Consider the following 24,094-nt stretch of genomic DNA (forward strand, 5'->3'; position numbering starts at 1 on the left):
TGCAATTTATTAAAATTTTTATTATCTTTTATTGAACAATAAAAAAAAAAAAACTATTGTAAAAACTATATTTCTAGCAATGGATTCATAGAATTCAAATGAAGGTTTTGATATCTGTTCAGCAGGATGATAACTCTTGAAATCATCTCTCCATCTTGGTAATAGTTATTGGAAACTTTCGTAAAAATGCTTGCTCACAAAGAGATATTAAGATTTTCTGTTAAACATATGAGAGTATAATTAGATATGTAAAAAAAAAAAAAAAACCAAAGGAAAGTTAAGAAAATGTTAAAAAAATTATTGTTATACACTTGTTACAATGATATAGAAGACTGCAGTTGAATATATATACATGTATATTAGTGGTGCTAATGTTGTAAACATTATCAACCACACATACTCAGTGTGTGCATTGCCTGTTCACCAGTAGGGATGACTCCCTCGAAGTGCCAGATGTTAAAACACCTGAAAGTCATAGACAGGCAAAATAACACACCCCAAATTCCATTCAGGAGCAATGGAAATTGAGATTTCACCGCTTTTGTGACTTATCAACATCACATACCTGAACCAAATCAGAGGGGAAAAGAATTGCTAATCTATGACAATATACAAATAGTATAAAAACCATTTGCTGGTATGCCACGATGATGTGTATGAAAGAATGAATTCAAATATGAATTAGAAGCAGCGCAAGTGTTGTAAATATTATTGACCGCACATACTAAATGCATGTGTCTTTCTTGTTTGATAGTAGGCTGCAGTTTAGCGTGGTGGGGATGACTCCATCTAAGTGTCAGGTGTTAACACACCTGAAAGTTATAGACAGGCGAGACAACTTGTTTCAAAGATATATATATATATATATATATAAACACTCCCTTAAAAAATTATTTTTACTTTAACAAATAGAAACAGATAAACTCGATTAATTTAAAAAGTTTTAAAATAACGAGTAAAATGTTATGAAATCCATGGCTGCATATGCTAATTATCAAAACTATTCTGTGAATACTAAGTAAAATAAGATTTTAAAGAAATTAAGAAGCAGCAGACAGAAAACACTGCAAGACTTTCTTCTGGTTTAAGTAACAAGCATTGTTGTATAAAGAGAGTTTACTTAGTACTATAAAAGATTAAAAAAGTAAAAGAAAATAGAAAAGAGGAATGTCGCTGATTACTATTTGCGGACAATAATAACTGGAATTGCAGAATTATGGGCCACATAGTCACTAACACTGCCCAGTATAGTACGGCCTACAACTCCAAGCCCTCGGGTACCAGTTACAATTATGTTTGCTTTCTCTTCTTTTGAAGCAGCAATAATTGCTTCCTTGGGTTTGCCAGTGAGTCTTAGAACTTTGCCTTTAATCTGGAACATAATGAGATAAAGAGAAATATAACTGAGATGTTAATGCTTAAAGAGAAATCTAGTTATTCGAAAAGATGGAAGGGCATGAAAAAAAAGTTCACAAAATAGAGCAGAGCTTAAAAACTTTTCACGTTAGCGATATACTTTTTAAAAATAAAATATTTTGCAGTGCATTAATTAAATGTTGTTGGCATTATGAAACTAAGGAAATTAATAAATAAACAAATATCATTTCATGTGACATCAGTCACTTAATTCATAGTCAAAAACATTCATAAGAATTAACCAAATTTGACTTAATTTCAAAACACACTAGGATATTATCAGCGACATACCAAAGTGTGATGGCACACAATTTTGGAAATCTCTGAAATAGGGGAGAGACTTATAATTAATGCACTGATGCAAACATATGGCAAATTGAGGTAAACAACTATATTTTGCATTTATTTTGCATATCTGTCTAGGCCCAAGTCATTGGCCTGTGAGACTACAGGCCCAACACAAAACTTACTATTTCAACAGCCCCTCATGTTATGTTTGGCTTCTCCCATCTGTAGTCAAAGTTGAACAATACACAAGTGCATAGTCACTGAAATTTTTTTACTTACTGCATTCACTTTACAAGAAACTCCCTTGTTGCCTTGTGGTGTAGTTGAGAATCATCATCATCAACCTTTAATGTCCATTTTCCATACTGGCATGGGTTGGATGACTTGACAGGAAGTGGCAAGGCCAGGGGCCACATCAGGTTTCATAGTCAGTTTTGGCTTGGTTTCTATGGCTGGATGCCTTTCCAAGTGCCAACCACTCCACAAAGTATACTGAGTGTTTTTTTATGTGGTACCATCACCAGTGCTTTCAACATGGCACCAGGACCAGTGCTTTTTATGTGGCACCAGTACCCACACCAAAGCTTTTTACATAGCACCTTGGTTTTAGGATCTCAATTCTGTTGTGGCAGACAGGTGTTGATGTAATATGATTTATACAATGAATTGCCAGTCTATGACAATACAAATAGTGTAAAAACCATTTGCTGGTATGCCACAATGATGCATATGTAAGAATGAATTCAAATATGAATTAGAAGCAGTGCTAGTGTTGTAAACACTATTGATCACACATACTCAATCTGTGTGTTTTGCTTATTCACTGTGGATTAGTATATTATGTTATTTAGCCCCAGGCTGGTATTGATTGAGCAGACTTATTATCAAAGGTATTCCAGCCAGAACATCAGGTCTATTATTCAACTGGTACTAGACTTTCCAATGTGTTCTACCTAGAAATAGCAGGCCAACTATGTAGATATCCCCTCATTGTTTTGTGTATGATAAACTATGGCGTATAATAGCATGGCATGTTAGGGTATCGTGATACAGTAGAATAAGGTGTAGTACAGTATGTAGTGTGAAATGAATCAGTGTAGTATGGTATAATATTGTATATAATAGTATCTCTGAAATACTTTGAGCAGTAACTAAAGAGAAGAAAGGTGAAGTTTGTCCTAACATGAACTGAACTCAAACATAGTACAGAACATGAACTAAGAGTCAATACTGTTTATATAAAAAATTATACTTTGGTATAGAGAGAGTGAAGGCGCATGGGTCAGTGGATAGGGTATCAGGCCCACAATCATGAGGTAGTGAGTTTGAATCCTGAACCAGGCTGTGTGTTGTGTTTTTGAGCATAACACTTTATTTCACATTGCACCAGTTCACTCAGTTGTAGAAATGAGCTGCAACATCACTAGTGCCAAGCTTTATCAGTCTTTGCCATTCCCTTGGATAACATCAATGGCATGGAGAAGGGAGGCTGGTAAGCAAGGACAACTGCAGGTTTTCCATTAAGAACCTTGCCTGGACTTGTGCCTTGGAGGGTAACTTTCTAGGTGCAATCCCATGGTCATTCATGACTGAAGGGAGTCTTTATACTTTGATAAGAATGTTGTTGAGTCTTCATTTTTTAATGTAAAATGATCACAAGCAGTAAACAGCAGCAATCATGTAACCAGTTAAGTCTGACAATAGTAATTAATACTAGTTAACTATCCCTCTCGATCAATATTATTTATTCTTCCTAAAAGTATTTAGTTGAGAACTTACAGAGCTTTTCTTCAGAATTTCAGCAAATTTGGCAATGAGGTTTTGCACACCATCTTCAATTACTTTAAACTGTTTACTAATTGCAACAGAGTCACCTATTTCAAAAAGAGAAAAAAATATATACATATATATTTTAGGAGAAGAAATTAGAGTTGGGTGGCAGATTTCACCTGATATCTAGTTTAGTACTACTTTGTATCTTGAGGGCTTTCAGCAGAATCCAATTTGTTGTATGCATTTAAACTAGGTCACCAGTTTGAGATTAACTTCCTTTGACCAGTGTCAAAGGCCCTGAAAAAAAAACTCCTTGACTATAATTGTTGACATATGAGAACAAGCAAGGATGTTAGTGTGTGTAAACTAAGATTTTTATAAATAAAAATACCCAATGAATTGTAATAATTGCTATTTCATTATTCATGTCATCTGTGTGAACTATCTATGTATGAGTATTACAATGGTCATCGTATTTTATCCATAATATTATTCAGCATTCTAAGACAAACATACTGTAATTAATAAATAAAGGGTGATGCATAATCAATACAAACTCTTAAGATGTCTGTTTTCTATGCTGGCATGAGTTGGATGGTTTGACAAGAGCTGACCTGTTGAAGGGCTGTTCAGGCTCTGTGTCTGTTTTGGCATGGTTTCTCTGACCGGATGCCCTTCCTAATGCCAACCACTTTACAGAGTGTGCTGGGTGCTTTTGTGCAGCACCAGCTCCTACAATCCCACAAGATTAGAGATGCTCAGTTGGAGAGGGTTGCAGGAGACAAGCCTGTATGCAAGGGCAACTATGCTAACTTAGCTTGATGCATCTTTTCAAGCACAGCAAACTGCCAGGTGTCTTGGTCCCCTGTCAACCCTCTGTGGATCCCAATGTCTGTAGATCCTTTCTCACCACTCCATCCCACATCTTCCTGGGTCTACCCCTCCCACATATATAACAAATAATTTCATTTCAAGCAGACTTTAGAAGGAAAGGATAAAAGATACCAAGACTATATATTACAATTAAATGCAGATTATTTAGATCATAGTTCCTTGACGTTTTATAATTCAAAATCCCTAAAGGATTACCCTATATGTTCCAAGATGTGTGTTGCTAAACTATCAAAATCATCATAATCAGTTCTATTCAGTGTCACTACGACTTCAAAAGATGTTAATAACTTGGTTTTATGTCACATGTGGATAACCATGAGAAATGAGTAATACTATAGACTATGTCTCATACTGCCACCCTTTGGTTTCCATACTCTCAAGAAGAATGGTATCCCCAGTAGAGAAACCCTAATATGTATAGTTACACAATTACATCCAGTTCTCCATTAATTTGGAAAGAAAACTATATGTTTAATAATTAGGCTAATCAATTTTGATGTATGGAATGTACATATAAAAAATTAGTTTTTGAAAAGCTTTTCTATTTTATTTTAAAATGCATTGAGTAAACTGCAAATTTAAAGCAAGTTACTTTAAAAAGAAAGTATTAATTGACTCAACAAGACATATACAGACCACTTCAAATGCATCTTTGAATAGTTAACACACAATAATAAGCAGAATATTGGCTTATCCTAACTTTTTTATACACAGACGCACAAAATTTAGTCTGAAGCTGAGATACAGTGCACAAAATGCTTGCAACCAATGCCAGACTATTGCAGTTTATCCAGTCAATGTTCAAGTTTGAACAGCTACAGATTATTTTGCTAGATGATGGTGGTGTGGAATATGGGTGAAGAAGAATTCAAAAAGTTGGAGAAACTATTGGAACAAGTACTTCATAGGAGCCAAGGGAGGAGAAGCACAGTATAGATGATAAAGGAGAGTTGTTGCATTTACTAGGTATGACTTGAGTAGTTCAAAGGTGGAACAAAGATCTAACAGACATAGACCACAACACACGGCTGAGCTATAGGTTATAACAAATTAATGAAAAAGAGCTTTTGCTTTTGATTTGATGTTTTTGTCAGAACAGTCTTGACTGTTTGCATATATGATAGCTTTACTATATAGATATACAAGCAGTAACATAATGTGGAACATATCTCTACTTAGTAGTGAGTCTGGATACTATTCAGAATGATATACTTTTCTTGTCTTAAAGATGGAACAACCAACCTTTGGTAAACAATGATAGCACTGTCATAGCTATGTAATGGCCATGAAAAGTCATATTTCTAGAGGTCTGATTCTTCTGATTTTTTTTTCAGCTGTAAGTTATTCAATGAGTAGGAAGAGTGTTGTGCTATAGGTGTATTTTCTTTCACACGAATTGTATATGGTTTATCAAGAGAGACAAAGCAGGCAACTGTAATACTCGTGTCTTAGATAAGAGTTATTTTACTTAGTAAATTGGTTCCCCAACAAGTTAATTACAAAGTGGGATCACAGCCATACGGCTGAAAAGAGTAAAAGAGAAAAAAAGAAAGAAATCACTACTCACCTGTTGTTAGAGGGATAGGCTCAGGACAGTGAGCACAGATCAAATAATCATTATCTTTTAATACATTTTCAATAGTCCCTGTAATAGAAGAGAAGAAATGCAATGAATTATTAAAAAAAAAAAAAAGAAGCAAATTAAGGGATAAATCAATATTATCATCAACATAGATGTTAATGAGCAGCCTGGCCTGTATTATCTAATAATTCTTTGTAATTGTTACTGGTCACTTCATGAAAACATCATGCTATTGAAGTTTACACCTCCATATTCAGCATAACTCATGAGCTACAAGCATGTAAAACTTTTTCAAACGCAGAGCTCAAAAGGGCATTACACAAATATGCAACCAAGGAGAAACACAAATATGAAGAAAATACACACTTTCAACACACACAAACACATCCATCTTAAGAAAGATGAAATGCTTTATTGTTGGTTCTCAAACACTCTAACTTTTTAAAATATATCATGGATAAGATTAAGCAGCAGTGATCTCTGGCCACCACTTAATAAAATCCATATTGCATGTTTTATTTTATAGTTCATTTGAGTAAAGATTTGTTTGATTATCAGGAAAAATGTCTTGATGTATGAAGATTGCCAGAAATTATATGAAGAAACTTGCCAGGATTCAGTTTCAATTTGATAGAATTTTTGTTTGAGGAATGATGAACAGAGCAGGTTAGATTAATATAAAAGTTGGGGTCACTAATGATTTTATGTCAAGAATGGGATATTTTCACAAAGATGTTCCCAAGTCCCAATTCAGGGTAGTTTTTGAAGTGGATATTAATATCATTCCTACATTATCAAAATGATAAATTATGTCATTCAAGGAGGAAATAAAATCTAAATATTTCAAGATCTATCATATCTGTATTCAATATTACATAATTACAGAATCTTGTCACTACTGTGAACAGTAAAAAGATTCCCAAGCAAAATATGTCACCAAATATCTCTTCTTAAAACTTACAACAAATATTGATTAAATAAGGGCATAACATCGACTTTGTTCCTCATAACTTCCAGAAAAATGTATACTTTTTAACAAAATTTTCAACAAATTCTGCTTAGATACTATGGATTCAGAGTATATAGGGATTTATGGGAAAGAATTTTCCGAGAGGGTGGGGAGAAGAGTTTCGGAAAATTCACACAATCCGGCTTTCTTCCCTCATAACTTTTAAGAAAATGGATATCTTTTACTGAAATTTTATACAATTTCAAATGCCTTTCAAACGGCATAGATTACGATTATAAAGAAATTTGTGGGGTAAATTTTTTCTGAGGGAGTGGGGAGACGAGTTTTGAAAAAGTGGAATTTCAGATCATGAAGATCAAATAAGTTGGAACTACCCCGTTTTGACAGGGATTTTTCCCATTTTTCTTTAACCACAGCCTTTGAAATGTTCAGTTGGTGGGGTATATTTTATGAAAAAAAAGTTCTGAAAATTTTTTTGTACAACTCCCACCCCTCTCATCATCCCACTCCTGATTTTGGCCAATTTTTTGAGGCACTACAAAACCATGGGAGGAGCCTTTTCGGTAAAGAAAATATTTTAAAAATTGTTAATATTTTCAGAGGAAAAAGTGAATGATTTAAGGGAGATTTGGCTGTTTTTTCTAGCAAATCCTAAAACAACCCTCCTCATTTCTTTCTCACTCTCGAAAGCATTGATATTTTTCAATATTTTTCTCCCCATAAATACATTGATATGCTACTAGACTACCCGTGAACTGTTGGATCACCGGGAAACTCTGAGTTTTCCAGCAACAGAGTTTTGTTTCGTGGGTTGGAAAGATTTGGCTGCTATTTCTTGCACATCCTGCTACCACATAACAGGTATTTCGGGTCCTTTATCGCAAATAGCTGTTACCTGGTAACAGGGTGTGCTAGAAATAGCAGCCAAATCTTTGGAAGGGAGATATATTGAATGCACTTGAAAAAACTATTTCACACTGAGGTTATGAACGGTCTTTTACAAAATACCTACTGTATTTTTAAAGTCATTTTCACTTTAGAATATTTTAAAGTATACCAAAAAAATTTTTTGTAATGGTATTTACTTGGAAATAATTTTAAAAAACATTAAAATAGTGTCTGTTTAAAAAACGCTAAAATATACATGCTTACATTTTTGAAATCCCATTCGCTTAAAAATATTTGTAAATGATTAAAATATTGTGTTCAACAAAAAGCGAAAATAGAAATTGTGAAAAAAATTTTCCGAAACTCCTCTCCCCACCCCTCAGAAAAATTCTTTCCCATAAATCCCTATATGCTCTGAATCCATAGCATCTAAGCGGTATTTGTTGAAAATTTTGTTAAAAATATCCATTTTTCTGGAAGTTATGAGGCAACAAAGTTGGTGGGAGTACACATTTGTAGTTATGCCTAAATAAGAACATTCAAACAATTTTCAGGAGCTTAGTGGCAATTTTTCTAAAGCATTACTCTCCCACAACTACACTTTTGAAGAGACATACACAAACAAGAACTAATAACAAGTAGATTAAAACTAAAACAGGTATTTCAGACGTGATACCATTCACATACAAACCTAAACAACTAAAATGTATATAGGTCATTATCTGTGAGAAATAAATAAGAAAGAGAACAATGGTACAAGCTAAAAAGAAATTTGATATAAATCTTATATATTCTCTTATTTGTTCCGGTCATTTAACTGTGGCCATTTTAATTTCTACCCTCCCCACCTCAATTTTTTAATTTTTAACATTTTCGAAATTTTTTTTTGTAATCCACATCAATTACAGATGTAATCCACATAGATACAGAGATTATGAATCTATTTTTTTAAATTTTAATTTTTCTTAAAGAAACACTGGAATCTCCTTCCTTGACCTCCACCCATCGCCTCCCTACTTTCAAAATGCTAAAATTCTGCATGTTTCACTTTTAGCTTTTTTGAAAGCGGGGAAGTTTTTCCAGAAATGTTGTTTAGCTGTTTTTCTAGCATGTCAGGTTTTCTGGTGGTGGTCTGATATTTTTGATGTCTGATATTTCAGTAGAATTCTACACATGTGTAAAACAACAGACAAAAGTGAAACATTCGGAGTTTTTAGCTTTTTGAAAGTGGGGAGGTGATGGGTTGGCGAGGTGGGGAAGGAGCACTGATTGATTCTTTAAGAAAAATTAAAATTAAAAAAAAAACTTCCCAGATTTGTAATCACTCTATTTTTCTGCGTAGATTAAACAAATTCGAAAAAAAGATAAAAATTAAGAAATTGGGGTGAGGAGGGGGAAATTAAAACTTTGGAAATGTGATTTTTGGACAAAATCGTATTCTCCTATATCAAAACCAGAAATCCGAAGAAATTTTGGAAAAAAAAAAAAGCGGAACTGGGTGGTGTGCACATGCTTTACCTTCGTCAAAAATAAAAATAATTGTAAGCGTTGTTAATTGTAAACTGCGAGCTGGCAGAAACGTTAGCATACCGGGCGAAATGCTTAGCGGTATTTCGTCTGCCGTTACGTTCTGAGTTCAAATTCCCCCGAGGTCGACTTTGCCTTTCATCCTTTCGGGGTCGATTAAATAAGTACCAGTTACGCACTGGAGTCGATCTAATCGATTTAATCCGTTTGTCTGTCCTTATTTGTCCCCTCTGTGTGTGGCCCCTTGTGGGCAGTAAAGAAATAAGAAACGTTAGCATGTTAATTGTAAACTGCGAGCTGGCAGAAACGCCGAGTGAAATGCTTATCGCTATTCTGTCTGTCTTTACATTCTGAGTTCAAATTCCACTGAGGTTGACTTTGCCTTTCAATTAAGTACCAGTGGCGGAGACAGACTATATGTAATCTGAACCTTCCCCCCCCCCCCCTTATTTATTAATTTTTTTTTACAGAATCCCACGTTTTAGGCTATGGAGATTCCGATTCTGAAAAAAAATTGTTTGAAAAATTTCAATCCCTCCCCCCACCAAGCAGGCTATTTACATGCTAGAAATAACAGCCAAATCTCACAAAACTAGTGTTAGGGTTAGGTTTAGAGTTAGGTTTAGGGTCAGGGTTAGGGTTAAGGTTAGGGTCAGGGTTAGGGTCAGGGTTAGGGTTAGGGTTAGGGTTTGTGTTAAGGTTAGGTTTACCCTGTGGATCTATATAAAAACCGGGGGGGGGGGATCAAAATTTTGAAATTGAGATTTTTGAAAAATTTTTTTCAGAATCGGAATCTCCATAGCCTAAAACGTGGGATCCCGAAAAAAAATAATAAAATAAGGGGGGAAAGGTTCAGATTACATATAGTCCATTTGGACCGTACCAGTTGCGCACTGGGTCGACCTAATCGACTGGCACCCCACCCCCAAAAACAATTTCGGGCCTTGTGCCTAGAGTAGAAAAGAATTGTAAACTTACATTGTAAACAATACTCAGCATGTTCACTGCCGTCTAAAGCGACCAGGATTCTTCTTTCAGGCATATTGCTGGTTAGAACGTCTGTTTTATGCTCTCGGAAGCTTTCTCCTCTCTCTTTAATGTGTGTGTCTCTGACTTCAAGCACGATAGTGACAGCGTCGAAAGACTGTGACAAAAGTGGGGAAGCATTTGTGGTTAACAGTGGTGGTGGCAACGGAGAAGGGGTAATATGTAGCATTACATTGTGGAGGTGGAGCTGGAGGAGCAGGCAGTAGTGAATCAGACGGTGGGATTGTCATGGAGGTGGTTTGTGATTAAGTAGAGAAGAGGGGGGTCGGCAACGGTACACAAAAGGTGACCTGTATAGGTATGTAGAGCGGCGATACAATTGTATAAATGGAAAAGGAATACAAAAATAGATTTGAACAGCATTTTTAAAAAAGAATTCGATATAGATTTTAGCCTTTCACGTTCACTTTTGCTCTTTCTTCATCTAATTTCTCATTCCTCAAATTTACAAAAGAAACGGCTACAGTGTATTAGGAAACAGAGGCATTGTTTGAAGGAAATGGCTCACATATTACATATCCTATGAACTCTTAAGCCAGGCATTATGCCATGAGACTAATCCTCTGTTATTTTAAGCTTACTATCAAATATAATCTAATATATAAAATAGAGATGTGTGTGTATTCACTTTTCATGAGAAAACTTCACTAATTGCTTTCATACTTGGGATGCATGAATAATTTGACCTGGATATATGTTAGGCTCTTCATTTGTTTTTTATTAAAAATAACATGGTGGTGTGCTGAACCGAATTAGCATAGAAATCCTGTCTAGAAACCCGGACGATAAATCGCTACAACAGATACGAGAGTCAGTCTGGATAAACAAAACACGACCAGTTTTGAATAGTAAATACTCTCATTAAGCAGAGGCCTTACGAAGACCTATGGATGCACACACGAACACACACACACGCACATGCAAAGACAAATAAGGACACAGATATGCCTCAGGCCCACACAGACACACTCATACGGAAACATGCATACAGAAGTATACACACACACACAGGAACTCACACACATGAATGCAAACATACACACATATATGAATGCAAACATACACACAAACATACACACACACATACACACAAACACAGACACACGCCCATACACACATGGACACGCGCACACATACGCATGTTCATGCTCACGCACAGATAGATATCAATTTATTCAACATTTATCAAAGAAGACGGTTTAACTGTCTTTGAGAGAAATGTTATATGGATGAATGTGTGCGTTTGTGAAGAAAGCAAGAAGACCAAAACCACTATCTTATGTATATGAAAAATGACATAGTATTTAAAAAACACACACATACGGATGCATACACTTATGTATAAACACACACACATGCAAACATACTTATCTTACACACTTACATACTCATCTCAGACAGATCTCAGACGAATCCCAACGCCGGAACATAAGTTCAAAAGAAATAGAAGTAGAGAGACGTGTCACTGAAGAGATTGCAACAATGCGATGAAATAATTATTTGACAAAAAAAAAAAAAAAACAGAAAAGAAATGACAACACTAACAATACTGAACATTTGAACAATTAACTATTTGACCAAAGTGTTTAACATATGAGGTTGAAAAACTAGTAAAAAAGGCTAATTGATAAATTGGCGATCTTTCGTTACAACACACGACTGCTAGTTACAAACCACGTGTGTTTATTTACATTTGTGAAGATGATCGTCGACTTCCGTAAAATTTTATTATTTTTTTCCATATGGGTTTGGGAGGAAATGGGATCTTTTGAAAGCGAAAGAGACAGAGAGAGAGCGATTGTATGAGGGAAGTTCTTTTGAAGTTGGTGTGAATCGGAAGAATTGATGTGCGTGCGTGTGAGAGAGAGAGTGTATGTGTGCTTGTGTGTGTGTGTGTGTGTGCTTGTGAGTCTGTGTTTGTGTGTACAGGCGTGTGTGTGCAAAACAAAAATAAAATGAAAGATTTTAAGTTCCAAATGTCTCTACATCCAAAGGCTTCCTGATTCATACTAACAAGAATTGAATTACGGGCCTGTATTTATATAATACATTTCATGACAAATAATATAAACGAAAAAAAATTAAATAAAAACGTATCTATGAATCTGATCATAAAATCGCTAACAAACATAAAAAAATAAACTGAGAGAAAGAAAAAGTTAGCAGCAGGAACAAAATTGTAGCACTCACACAGACACACACAGACGGAACGCCAACTTAGAAAAAACTTCCCCGATCCAATCCCTTTCTCTCTGTCTCGCTTTTACGCTGACTTGAAAAGATACCCTCCCACCACTCCACATATATATAAAAAAAATTACGGAAACTGACGATCTTCTTCAAATGTAAACAAAAGCACGTGCTCCAGTTTGACAGTAACGGTACTCATACCGTAATTTTGCGGAAACCGACGATCTTCTTCAAAGTAATTTTACCAAAGCACCTTTATTCTGTCTTCCTACTTAGCCTGCACATAAGCTAACAGGAATGCCGCATAAAGTTAAATTGGTATGGAACTTTCGCTAGTGGAAGTAAAACTCAAAGGTTGATTCTTTGGGATGAATCGTATGTGATTGTTTAGAAAGGGCTAGAACGACAATGCTAAAACGTACAGATTGCACAGTCAAAACAACATACTTGCAGTGTCAGGCTGACCTAAAAATGACCTAATGGATAAAATGCAAAGGCTATTATTATCTTACAGGTTTTCAATCTAAATCCGGTGCCATATTTCATCATGCCTTTTTGCAGGATACATAATCATATGGGTGTCAGTTCACTTAGAAGTCAAGAAAGGAAACTAAAACCTTATTGGATTATTACTCATATAAGTAGCAGAGAAACAGTAGAGTATTAAATGCCTAATAATGTTTAAGTACATCCTTTGATGTTTTGTGTTCAAATCCTACTGAGTTTCTTTACCCACCACCCTTGCAAGGTCATTAAATATATTGTTATGCATTGTGGTTTATTCAACCGCATGTTTGAAGTCTCATTTTAGACCAAAGTTATGGAACTTTGCATTCATAAATTGCAGTCCGTTATCTGTCACAAACTCAACTGGGATGCTGTCTGGCAAAGACAGATTTCACTGCTGTGATTGTTGTTTTACTTGGTAGGTCAGACAATTTCACAATTTCAGGGTAATTAGAGAAATAGTCCACACACCAGGTAATCAGGATTCTTGTACACAAACAAATCGGCTCCAGCTTTGGCCCACGGTGAATCAGGAATTTTATGGCCCTTCAACGGTTGTTTCGGATTACTCTTTCTGTTCTCATTGCACACAGAACACCGTGATCAAACTCTTCAATTTTTACAGCCATTCCTAGCCAGAAGATAACATTTTTGGCTCTGCAAGCGAAAGCGAAATTGTGATGGCACCTGTGCCCAGCATCACCTTTCTGGCACTTGTGCCCGCGGCATGTCTAAGGACTTTCGAGCGAGATCGTTGCCAGTGCCCCTGGACTGGCTCTTGTGCGGGTGGCACATAAAATACACCATTTTGAGCATGGCTGTTGCCAGTACTGCCTGACTGGCTTTCGTGCCAGTGGCACGTAAAAGCACCCTGTACACTCTCTGAGTGGTTGGCGTTAGGAAGGGCATCCAGCTGTAGAAACTCTGCCAAATCAGATTGGAGCCTGGTGTAGCCATCTGGTTTCACCAGTCCTCAGTCAAATCGTCCAACCCATGCTAGCATGGAAAGCAGATGTTAAACGACGATGATGATGTGTATGCACTTTGTCACTCCACGCATCATGAATTCTGTTCAATATTTTGTAGTGTTGCAAGAATTACAACTTTGTTAGCTTTGAAGATGAGGTCATCAACAACAGTCAGTTCATCTTGAATATTCCAGTAGTCTCTTGCAATTGCTGGAACATCCTTTCTGTTTTCTGGCCATCCGCACAGAATCACTGATTTCAGCTGTTGCAGTTGTGGGTCATTTACTGTGGCAATCCTGAATTCGCTCAGCTTTCCTGAGGCTATTGGCAGTTGTGATATTAGGTCCACATCACACTCGGTTTCATCAAACCAATCATTACAGGCTTGAAGATATGCCCAGCTCAAGGTGTCTGCAACATCAGTTCTTTACTTGATCTGTAGGTAACTTGAAGATCATACTTCTGCAGACGCAGCAACATTCTCTGCAACTTCTGGGTAGCTCTACACAAGAGTTTCTGAAATATGATTTCAAGGGGCTTGTGATCAGTTTCTACTTGAACTGTTTTCCCATAGATGTACTGATGAAACTTCTCACATTTATGCAGGATACCTAGCATCTCTTTCTCAATTTGCACATACTTCTTTTGTACACTTGTCAGTGACCTTGAAGCGAACACTACAAACTTGTCACCTTGCATTAGCATTGCTCCTAGCCCTTTGGAGCTTGCATCCACTGATAATGTTACTGGCTTTGTAACATCAAAGTACTGGAGTCTTTGTCACTCTTTGTTTCAAATTCTTGAAACATGTTTGCTGCCTTTCTTCCCAGTGCCATGCAATGTCCTTCGGCAATAACTCTTGTAGAGCTGCAACTACACTGGAGAGATTTGGCATGAACTTTCCCAGATACTGTATCATACCAAGGAATCTCATCAGATTTGTTTTGTTTTCAGGCTCCAGTATTTCTTGGATAGCTTTCACCTTTTCAGGATCTGGCTTCAGCTCTTGTCAGTGAGAAGACACCCTACATATGCAACCTCCATCATTCTCAAATTGCATTTCTTCGCTTTCAATTTCAGGCCACTTAACAGCATTCTGTTCAGAATGGTATGCAGTCTTTCATCATGTTGCTTGACACCTGTACCCCACACCAAAATGTCATCAACAACACATTCTGTGCCTGATAAACCTTCTAGAATCTGTGACATTGTTCTCTGAAATACCTCCAGTGCTGACTTCACTCTGAAAGGTAGCTGAGTGAATCAGTATCTATCAAATGGGGTATTGATGGTACACAATTTGGAACTGCTTTCATGAAGTCCCATCTGTCAAAATCCAGACTCTGTCAAGAATGGTGAACAGCTTGGCACCTGGCATTCATGATATAATTTCAACAGTTCTCATGGGATAATGTTCTGTTTTTATGGCATGATTGAGATCTTTTGGGTTTATACAAATTCCAATCTTGTTTGGTTTCACTACTGCCACCATGCTATTAACCAGTTTGTGGGTTGAGTCTCTTTGACGACAACTCCAAGCTTGGTCATTCGATCAAGTTCTGCTTGCACTTTGTCCATCAAAGTAGCAGACACTTTTCTCAGTGGGTGTACCACAGGTATGATTTTGTCCACTAATTCTATGTGGTGTTCTCCCGGCATGCATCCAAGTCCTTTGAACAGCTCTGGATATTCTCCCAGTATGTCTGTATGTCTGTTGTGAACTCGTACCAACTTCAATTTCTCACAGGTTTTTTCCCTGTATACTTGGGCAGTTTTCCACCACAGCCTCGAATAGTACTTCATTCAAAATGCCATTGATTTTACTTGATACTGATAGTTCTATCTGTTAAAATGTGAATTGCTTTTCTTTGAAGTATGACACAAGTTTTGATCTTGACAGTTCCTTATTCTTCAAATTCAAACTGTCAAACAGTGAATTGGAAATGATATTGCAATGTGCACCTGTATCCAGTTTGACTTTCACTGGTCTCTTGTTGATTGATAAAGTCTCATACCAGTCTTCATTATCTTCATTGGTGGTCATCTGTCCAATGAATAATTCAATTTCTTCAGAATTGTCAACATTTTTGTGTTTCCTCTCTCTTGTGTCTTGTCTGTCATGCCTAGATGGTATTCTAGTTTTACACATGCTGGCAAAATGATGCTACCACTGCATTTGTCACAAACTTCTCCTGCAGCTGAACACTTGTCTTTAGCATGTTTGTAATCACACTGTCTACACTGAGGGTATTCTTTTGTTCTACCTCTAGATTCATACTTTCTTCTTCGACTTCTACTGGCATTCATGGCATTGATTTCTTTAAATATGGTTGACTGTTCATCATCAAGAACTTTCAATTGTTGTGCACTGATTTCTGTAGCGCTACACATATGTACAGTTTTGTTTTTCCAAATCAAGATCATGTTCTCTCAATATCACTAAGAATTCTACAAATAATTCTGTCTTTAATGAGCCCATCATTCAATGTCCCAAACTCACAAGCTCTAAATTTACCCTTTAAATCTGTCACATACTGATCAATTGTCTCATCTGGGTTCTGAGATCGTGTGAAAAATGCATGTCTCTCAATCATCAGATTTTTCTTAGGTTTACAGAATTCCTGAAAATTTTGCTTCACTTTGTTGTAATTCTTGCTATCCGCTTCCTCACTCCACTCAAAAGAGTTATATACATGAACTTCAGCCTCTCCCGCCACGTGTATTAGATTAGCACACTTCACACTCTTTGATTTAGCTGCGATTCCGCTAGCCATAAGGTAAAGTTCAAACCTTTGTAGCTACCATTTCCAGTTCTCAATTGTGTTCACTTTGAGATTAAACTCATTTGGGCTTCTTATCTGATTCATTCAGGTGCTTATTCAATCCCTCTTCTGACACCATGTAAAGTATGATATATCACAGGGTGCAGCCATTACTATGCATATTTGTTACATCATACATCTCAAACACATGACGTTACACATTGTGTGTACATCTTTGCGTCACTTTCATTACACTTATCTTGTCAGATGTAGGTGTTTTCTAGATCAAAAAGTAAAAATATTTACATAGGCGGAAAATAAATGTTAACATTTTTTAAACATACATGATAGACAGATATCATTTATTTAAATAATTGTTCAAATGTACTCTCATCACTTCAAATGGTAACACCAACTCTACCGATTTGATTAAGATTTGGAATAAAATGCTCTGTACTTATATTACAGTAGTAGTTTGTAGCAGGATGATGTAGCAAAAGATGTTGCTGAGGTAGCAGATGAAATAGGCATGTGAATGACATCAAAGTAAAACAATGGGAAAGCGTCAGATTGTAATTTAAATAATTTATTTAAGCGACACTTGCATTTGCATGTTGTATACATCAGAAAACTGCTTTGAGCTGGCAAAATAGAAAATAAACAGGGGAAATATTGTGTTGATGTGATGAGGTAGAACCGGGCATGTTTTGTGTCTGTGTGTGCATTGGTCATTTAGTTGTGTCTATTTATGTTCTGCAACTGCTATTGTGTTGGGTCATTCATGCTGAATATGTGGTTCTGTGTTGTCTGCTTGACTGGTGCAAGTTAACTGCTAGCTGTCTGCTTGTCTCTTGACTGTTCACCTGATGATGGCTATCTCCTCTCTGTCGTATGTCTGACTGTATTTATAATGGTCATGACAGCTAGAAGGACAGACATACCACAGGAGTAATTTCTATCTATGTAGGTCACCTCCTGTCCACTTGAACCTTAAATGACACAGCTCAGGTCATAGGTCAAAGAGAAATCCATCCATCACTTTTTGACAGGACAAAGAAATTTCTTTCGCGCCTGTTTGACTAGTGGTGGATCAGACGAGCGAGAGTCCTTATATCCAGTTTTGAATCTCAGCTCGGAAAAGGAACTGTTAGTTTTTACAAGTTCTTTCCAGAAGGCAATTCATACTCATCATGTCATATGTTAAATAATACATGAGTTCAATACTTGCACATCAGATGGTTGTCCTTGGGAAACAATTTCTTATGAATTCATCTACACGATACAGGTCTTCCTTAAGCTTCATTATCTTCACCAGTACCAGAACAAAGTGAAATGCCATACATAAGGCCATCATTTTTCAGAAAAGTAATTATTTCTTCTGTTAACATTTGAAAAAAAACTGTACTTTGTTCATGTTAATCATGAATGTAATCACAATACATGATGGATCTAACTAAAAGATTATAAGAACACTACATTGGATGCATTTTAGTGTCTAACCAGCACAATACTAGTGTACTTCGAAATAGCTCATTTCTTGGATTCTTAACCAGGAATCAAAACCTTAGTCTAGATTTTTTGTAAGCTCCTTTCCGCTGTTCTCAGTATTAGCACTAAGAAATTCATGGATCAACTGTCATACTTAAGATTAGTTGTACTCTTTAACTTAATATTGTAGTTTAAATTCAGTTCAATAAAGTTAAATAGATTAACCTTCTTTTGTTCTTCAACCTACATCCAGCTTTCAGACATCGCACATCTTATTCTTTCATTCAGCACTTTGCCGAAGGAGCACTTCTTTCTTTCACCCGACACCATGTTGGAGGAGTGTACTCTCTCTCTCCAAATATTGGGTTAGCAAGAAAGTAATTTCGGTTTTTTAGTCTTTCATTTTCATACAAAGAATGAACTTTAATCAATTATATATTTTCCATTTTGTTTGATGGCCTTTTGCCATCTTTCTGGCAATTTGATGATTCTGAACTCATAGAACTTCTGGTCCTTATCAGCCAAAAATTGAAGCAAGTGCGATTTCAGGTCATCATCATTATTGACAGTTTTACCATTCAAAGAATTTTGCAAACTTCAAAATAAATGGTAATCTGATGGTGCAATGTCAGGGCTATATGGTGGATGTAACATCACTTCCCAACCAAGCTCCAATAATTTTTCAGAAGTTGGCAAAGATATGTGTAGTCTAGCATTGTCATGGTGGAACATGATTCCTTTATGATTTGCCAATTCTGGCCATTTTCCTTTAATTGCTTCCTCCAGTTTCATTAGTTGTTGACAGTAAACATCTGAATTGATCACTTGGTTCCTTGGAAGCAGTTCAAAATACACAACACCTTTTGTAATCCCACCAAACTGACAGCATGACCTTTTTTTGATGCAATTCAACTTTCAATGTGGTTTGTGCTGGTTAGTTACGCTTGGATTCTGATCATTTTCAATTGATGTTATTGTAGACAATCCGTTTTTCATCACCAGTGATGATTCGTTTAAAAAAAAGTCGATTTCATTGCGTTTGAGATGCATATTGCAAATATTGATTCGTTGTGTGAAGTGAATCTCTTCCAATTTATGTGGAATCCAAATATCAAGTTTCTTAATGAGTCCAAGACATTTTAAGTGGTTTTCAATTGTTGTGTGTGATACACTTAACCTCTCTGCAATCTCTCACACAGTTGTATGACAATAAGATTTAATTATGGCTTTGATTCTATCATCATCAACTTCAGTAGGTCAACCAGAATGTTGGTCATCTTTGAGTGAAAAATCTCCAGAACGGAAGTTTTAAACCATTTCTGACATGTGCAATCTGTTAAGCAATCAACAGCATAAACTTTGCATATCTCTTTGTGACACTTATCAGCTTTCTTGCCTTTACGGAAATAAAACAAACAAAATATAGCAAAAATGTTCGTTTTTGCACTCCATGTTAAAATTGACACTGAACTAACAGCTGTAAACAAAATTATGCACAATTTGCTTCTAAAGTAAACTAAAAGTAATGACTTCAAAAGTAAGCTAAAAGTAATTGCTTCAAAAGTAATCTTCTAAAATAAGCTAAAAGTAAAAGGAAAAAATCATAACATTAACAAAAGTCAGGCAAAAAAATCATATCTCTATTTACGAAAAACGAAATTACTTTCTTACAAACTCAATATTTTAGGACAGTTTGTTTTCACTTTTTGATGCAGCATGTCATTTTCTGTCTAGCATGCCTGTCTCTCTTTTCTGCCTGACACTTAGTTGGAGGTGCATGGCTGCTTTTCACACCACTAACATCCCTTCACCACTGTAGAACAGCAGATTGTTACAGCCTTTGTATACTGTTCCTAATGATGAATAGATGGAAAAATATAATCTGTACGAAATAACCTTTTTCCTTCTGTTTATTTATTTGGTGCATATCACACTGTCCCACAAAGTTTAAATAATCATCTATCAATAACATATGTCTGTCACATTTGATGATGCTAGCATACAAACAGCTTCGTATATTTATTACATTTGGCAGCATCCATCAGTTTAAGAATGTTGCATTCCTATGAAGAGACAACTGCCACCACCAACGATTGGAGACAAAGAATCAAACTTTTGTAGAATTGACATCTGAACTGCATATATTTGTTACATTGGGTCACCTGATGTTAATAGCGCAAAACACTGTCAAGTGTTTATCCAGAATCTTTACTACAACTTAGAAAAATTCCTGTGCAATGTTACCATTAATTCTTTTTGAGTGTTGTACTTTCTGTAGAGTTGTTGATATTAGAAAGTGCATCCAGCCATAGAAACCATGTGAAAAAAATATGTACAAGTGAAGTATGGTCCCCTGATTATGCCTAACTCATACATTTCAATTTGATTGTCAAAGAAAAGTTTGCTGACGTTTTAAAGATCTAATTCCAAGATCCCTTCTTTAAATTACTATTCTTCATTATACACAGAGTCACCATCTTTATTTGACCGCTTTTAGAAACTTTGTATTCTCAGCAGCTCCAAAGCAACAAGAATATTTGACTTCTTCTTGAGAGCTAAGAAATATTTAAGTCCTAAATGATTTTCTGATTTTGTACTTGATCCAATTGTGAAGTAAAATTTTACATCTGGTATTTTCATTTCTCTGGTTAGAGATGTTTTGTCTGTCTGTTTTCTATTATTGTATCTAATTTATAAATCTCCTTCATCTATTATACTATATTTTCTCAAAAGTAGTTTTCTACCCCATGATAACTGATTCACTTCTTTAAACTTTCTGGCAAGACTTCAGTCATTTAAACCTCTGTCTTTTAACTATATCTCTCATTTTTCTCATTGATATTCAATTTTTCTTTAAATTTTGCTTCAAACACTATACACAATTATTTATTCACAGAAGTACTACTATGAAGTAAGTTTTGATTGAGCAGATTCTCTGATTTGGTTTCAGCTGCTGGTGAAGCTTGTACATCTAAGGCAGGGGTAGGGTTCCATGTAGTAACTTGACCTGCAAGAAATAGCAGTCACAGCATGACCCTTGTATTACTTAGTAATTTTGCTACAACACTGAAGATTGATGTCTCTCTAGCAAACAAAAAATGAAAATAAAAGGAAAAGTCATGTGAAACACCTTACTATTTCAAACATTTTAGATAAATTTTTATTTTATATTCCTTCAAAATATAATCTTCAGGATTCCATATTGCTAACATTTTTAAAAGACTAATATTATCCATAATACCTTTCATCATCATTGAAAGTTTCTCATCTCTAAAAACTATCCCAATACACTGGTTCTGTATTGTAAACAACATTGCAATTCATGCAGAGAACTAGTCTGGAACTCTTTGGCACTCAACTGGAAACCATCTATAATTTCGCATTTCTACACTAGCAGGCAAAATTTTCCTTTTCCTTTCTCCAATCTGTGATTCTTTTCCAAAGCTATTTTTTATGCACAACTAACAAATGCTATTCAGTATTCACATATGGAAATGCTGTCAAAGCCAGCCATTAATAATGCCTGCATAATAAATATGAAATGATATATTTTTCCTCTGGAGTTTTTTAATAAAAGGCATTGTCAGCCAGAAGTTTCCCAGATTCATCTAAATTGACATCAAAACCATATTGCATTTGTACACACACTCACATACACTTATGTTGCTTTTTTACTCACTCACACACACACACACACACATGCAATCATATTGCCTTTGTACACATACATATACACAGATTCTTGTTGCCTTTGTACATACAAACACAACCTTTGTACACACACAACCTTTGTACACACACACACACACACACACACACAACACACACACAAACATGCATGCACACGTGTGCACACACACACACAACACATAGACACAAACATACGTGCACACACGCACGCGCACACACACACACACACACACACACACACACAAATGCTTCTGGTATATTTTTGTTTAATCCATCTAATGTGATATCACAGGGAGAAACAGACATTGTTGTGTTTTGACATTCTCTATTTGTCACTTTCTTAATTCAATGTTAAAATAAATTACATTGCATTTAACTAACTGGTAAATACAATTTGAAAACACAAAATATATACATCTTTTTTTTTTATCTTTTATCTTTTATTTGTTTCAGTCATTGCTCTATGGCCATGTTGGGGCACCATTTTAAAGGGTTTAGTCAAAAAAAAGATCAACCCCAGTACTCATTTTTTCAAAGTCTAGTACTTATTTTATCAGTCACATTTGTTGAAGCACTAAGGTATGGCACATATAAACAAGCCAGTTGTCAAGTGGTGGTGGTGGTGGTGGTGGTGGGTGTGTGTGTGTACAGAGAGACAAACACAAAAATAAAGACGCATAGATACAACCACATGCATAGATATATATCATCATCATCCATATATATATATATACACACACACATATATACATACATATATGTATACATATATATATACACATATATATATATATATATATATATATATATATATATATTTTTATTTTTTATTTTTTTTTTTTTGCTGTAGTTTCAGCTCAGAGCTGTGGCTATGCTGATGCACTGCCGTTAAGTGATATATAAGTTTTGGTCCAGTTCATGTCAGCATGGAAAAACAAACACAGAACAAACAAACATGGATATACTAAATGTAATGAAATATATTTGTTTAAAAATCATTAGTAGTCTTCTTGTGAAATGCTAGTTAAGTATATACATTGCGAGCTCTTGCCTATACAGTGTAAGTATTACACTAAGTCGTGTTTGAGTCATTTTCCATGATGCTTACTGAAAAAGTATCTCATGCCTACATAAAAAAATGCTTTTTTGGTTCACAACTATGTAGTCTAATTTGAATTAATGATAACAACTGCTAAGATAATGAACAAACAGCGTTAAATGTCCACAGTGAGTGTGTGGGAGTAGGAGAGAGAGGGAGAGAGAGAGAGAGAGAGAAAGTTGTTCTTTTCATTCGATGAAGTTATGAAATTCTGGGAGAATGGGAAATTGGGTAGTCATGCCTTTACAAATTGCCATTGTTGACAAAAATAGGTATTGATAGTTATAGTCTCAGTTTGTTCAGAACCTTCCATCATTCAGACAGGAATAATTAATGTAATTATGATGCATAATGGAATTTATGTTACAAGAAAGAATTCAATTAATGTTATGATATGGGTGTATATCTCTGAGAAAATAATTGTGCAAAATATGTTAATATAAAACTTTGTTTTTGAAACACACCCACACAATCTGTTTGTCTCTCTTTCTCTCTCTCTCTCTCTCTCTCTCTCTCTCTCTCTCTCTATCTATATTTCTATCTATATATATATATATATATATATAAAATTTACAATAAAGCCTCATGCTTAGAGGGACAACATAAGTTAAAACTACCAAAATAAGCACATTTTTACTGATCGGTAAAAATGTGCTTATTTTGGTAGTTTTGAATTATGGAGTCCCTGTAAGCATGAGGCATTATTGTATAGTAATGCTCTTATATAAATTAAATTATATATATTTATGGAAAAAAATGATGTTTTTTTTTTCCTTATGAGGTTTTTTCACGCTAACTACTTGATAAATTCTTATAAAGTCTTTATCCTAATATTATATACATATATATAGGTATGTTGATATGTTGATGCAAACCAGAGAAATAGAATATGAGTATATGTATATTTTTACTAATATTTAGCAGAAGTAACAGAGTGTGTGTTTTTATATTATTAATAAATTCATAAACTTATCAATAATATTCTCAGGAAATCAATATTTAATA

At 35.3% G+C, this 24,094-nt stretch overlaps 1 protein-coding gene across 4 annotated transcripts; it reads right to left on the reverse strand.

The window, feature by feature from the left end:
* Positions 1–12,657, reverse strand: LOC149137723 (uncharacterized). 4 transcript variants are annotated; one of them, XM_089358133.1, is made up of 5 exons: positions 12,576–12,657; positions 10,317–10,482; positions 5,939–6,016; positions 3,484–3,578; positions 1–1,372 (listed from the first exon to the last, which is right to left on the reverse strand). In XM_089358133.1, the coding sequence occupies exons 2-5, from the start codon at positions 10,378–10,380 to the stop codon at positions 1,181–1,183; spliced, it is 429 nt and encodes a 142-aa protein (XP_089214259.1). In that variant the 5' UTR covers positions 10,381–10,482; positions 12,576–12,657; the 3' UTR covers positions 1–1,180. The 4 variants fall into 4 exon arrangements, with proteins under 4 accessions (XP_089214259.1, XP_089214278.1, XP_089214268.1 ...); XM_089358152.1 differs by lacking the exon at positions 12,576–12,657 and adding an exon at positions 11,049–11,288; XM_089358142.1 differs by lacking the exon at positions 12,576–12,657 and adding an exon at positions 11,014–11,286.
* Between the last annotated feature and the right edge of the window lie 11,437 nt (positions 12,658–24,094).

The sequence above is a fragment of the Octopus bimaculoides genome, chromosome 1, assembly GCF_046866305.1.
Source record: "Octopus bimaculoides isolate indiv1 chromosome 1, ASM4686630v1, whole genome shotgun sequence".
Classification (NCBI taxonomy): Eukaryota; Metazoa; Mollusca; class Cephalopoda; order Octopoda; family Octopodidae; genus Octopus; species Octopus bimaculoides.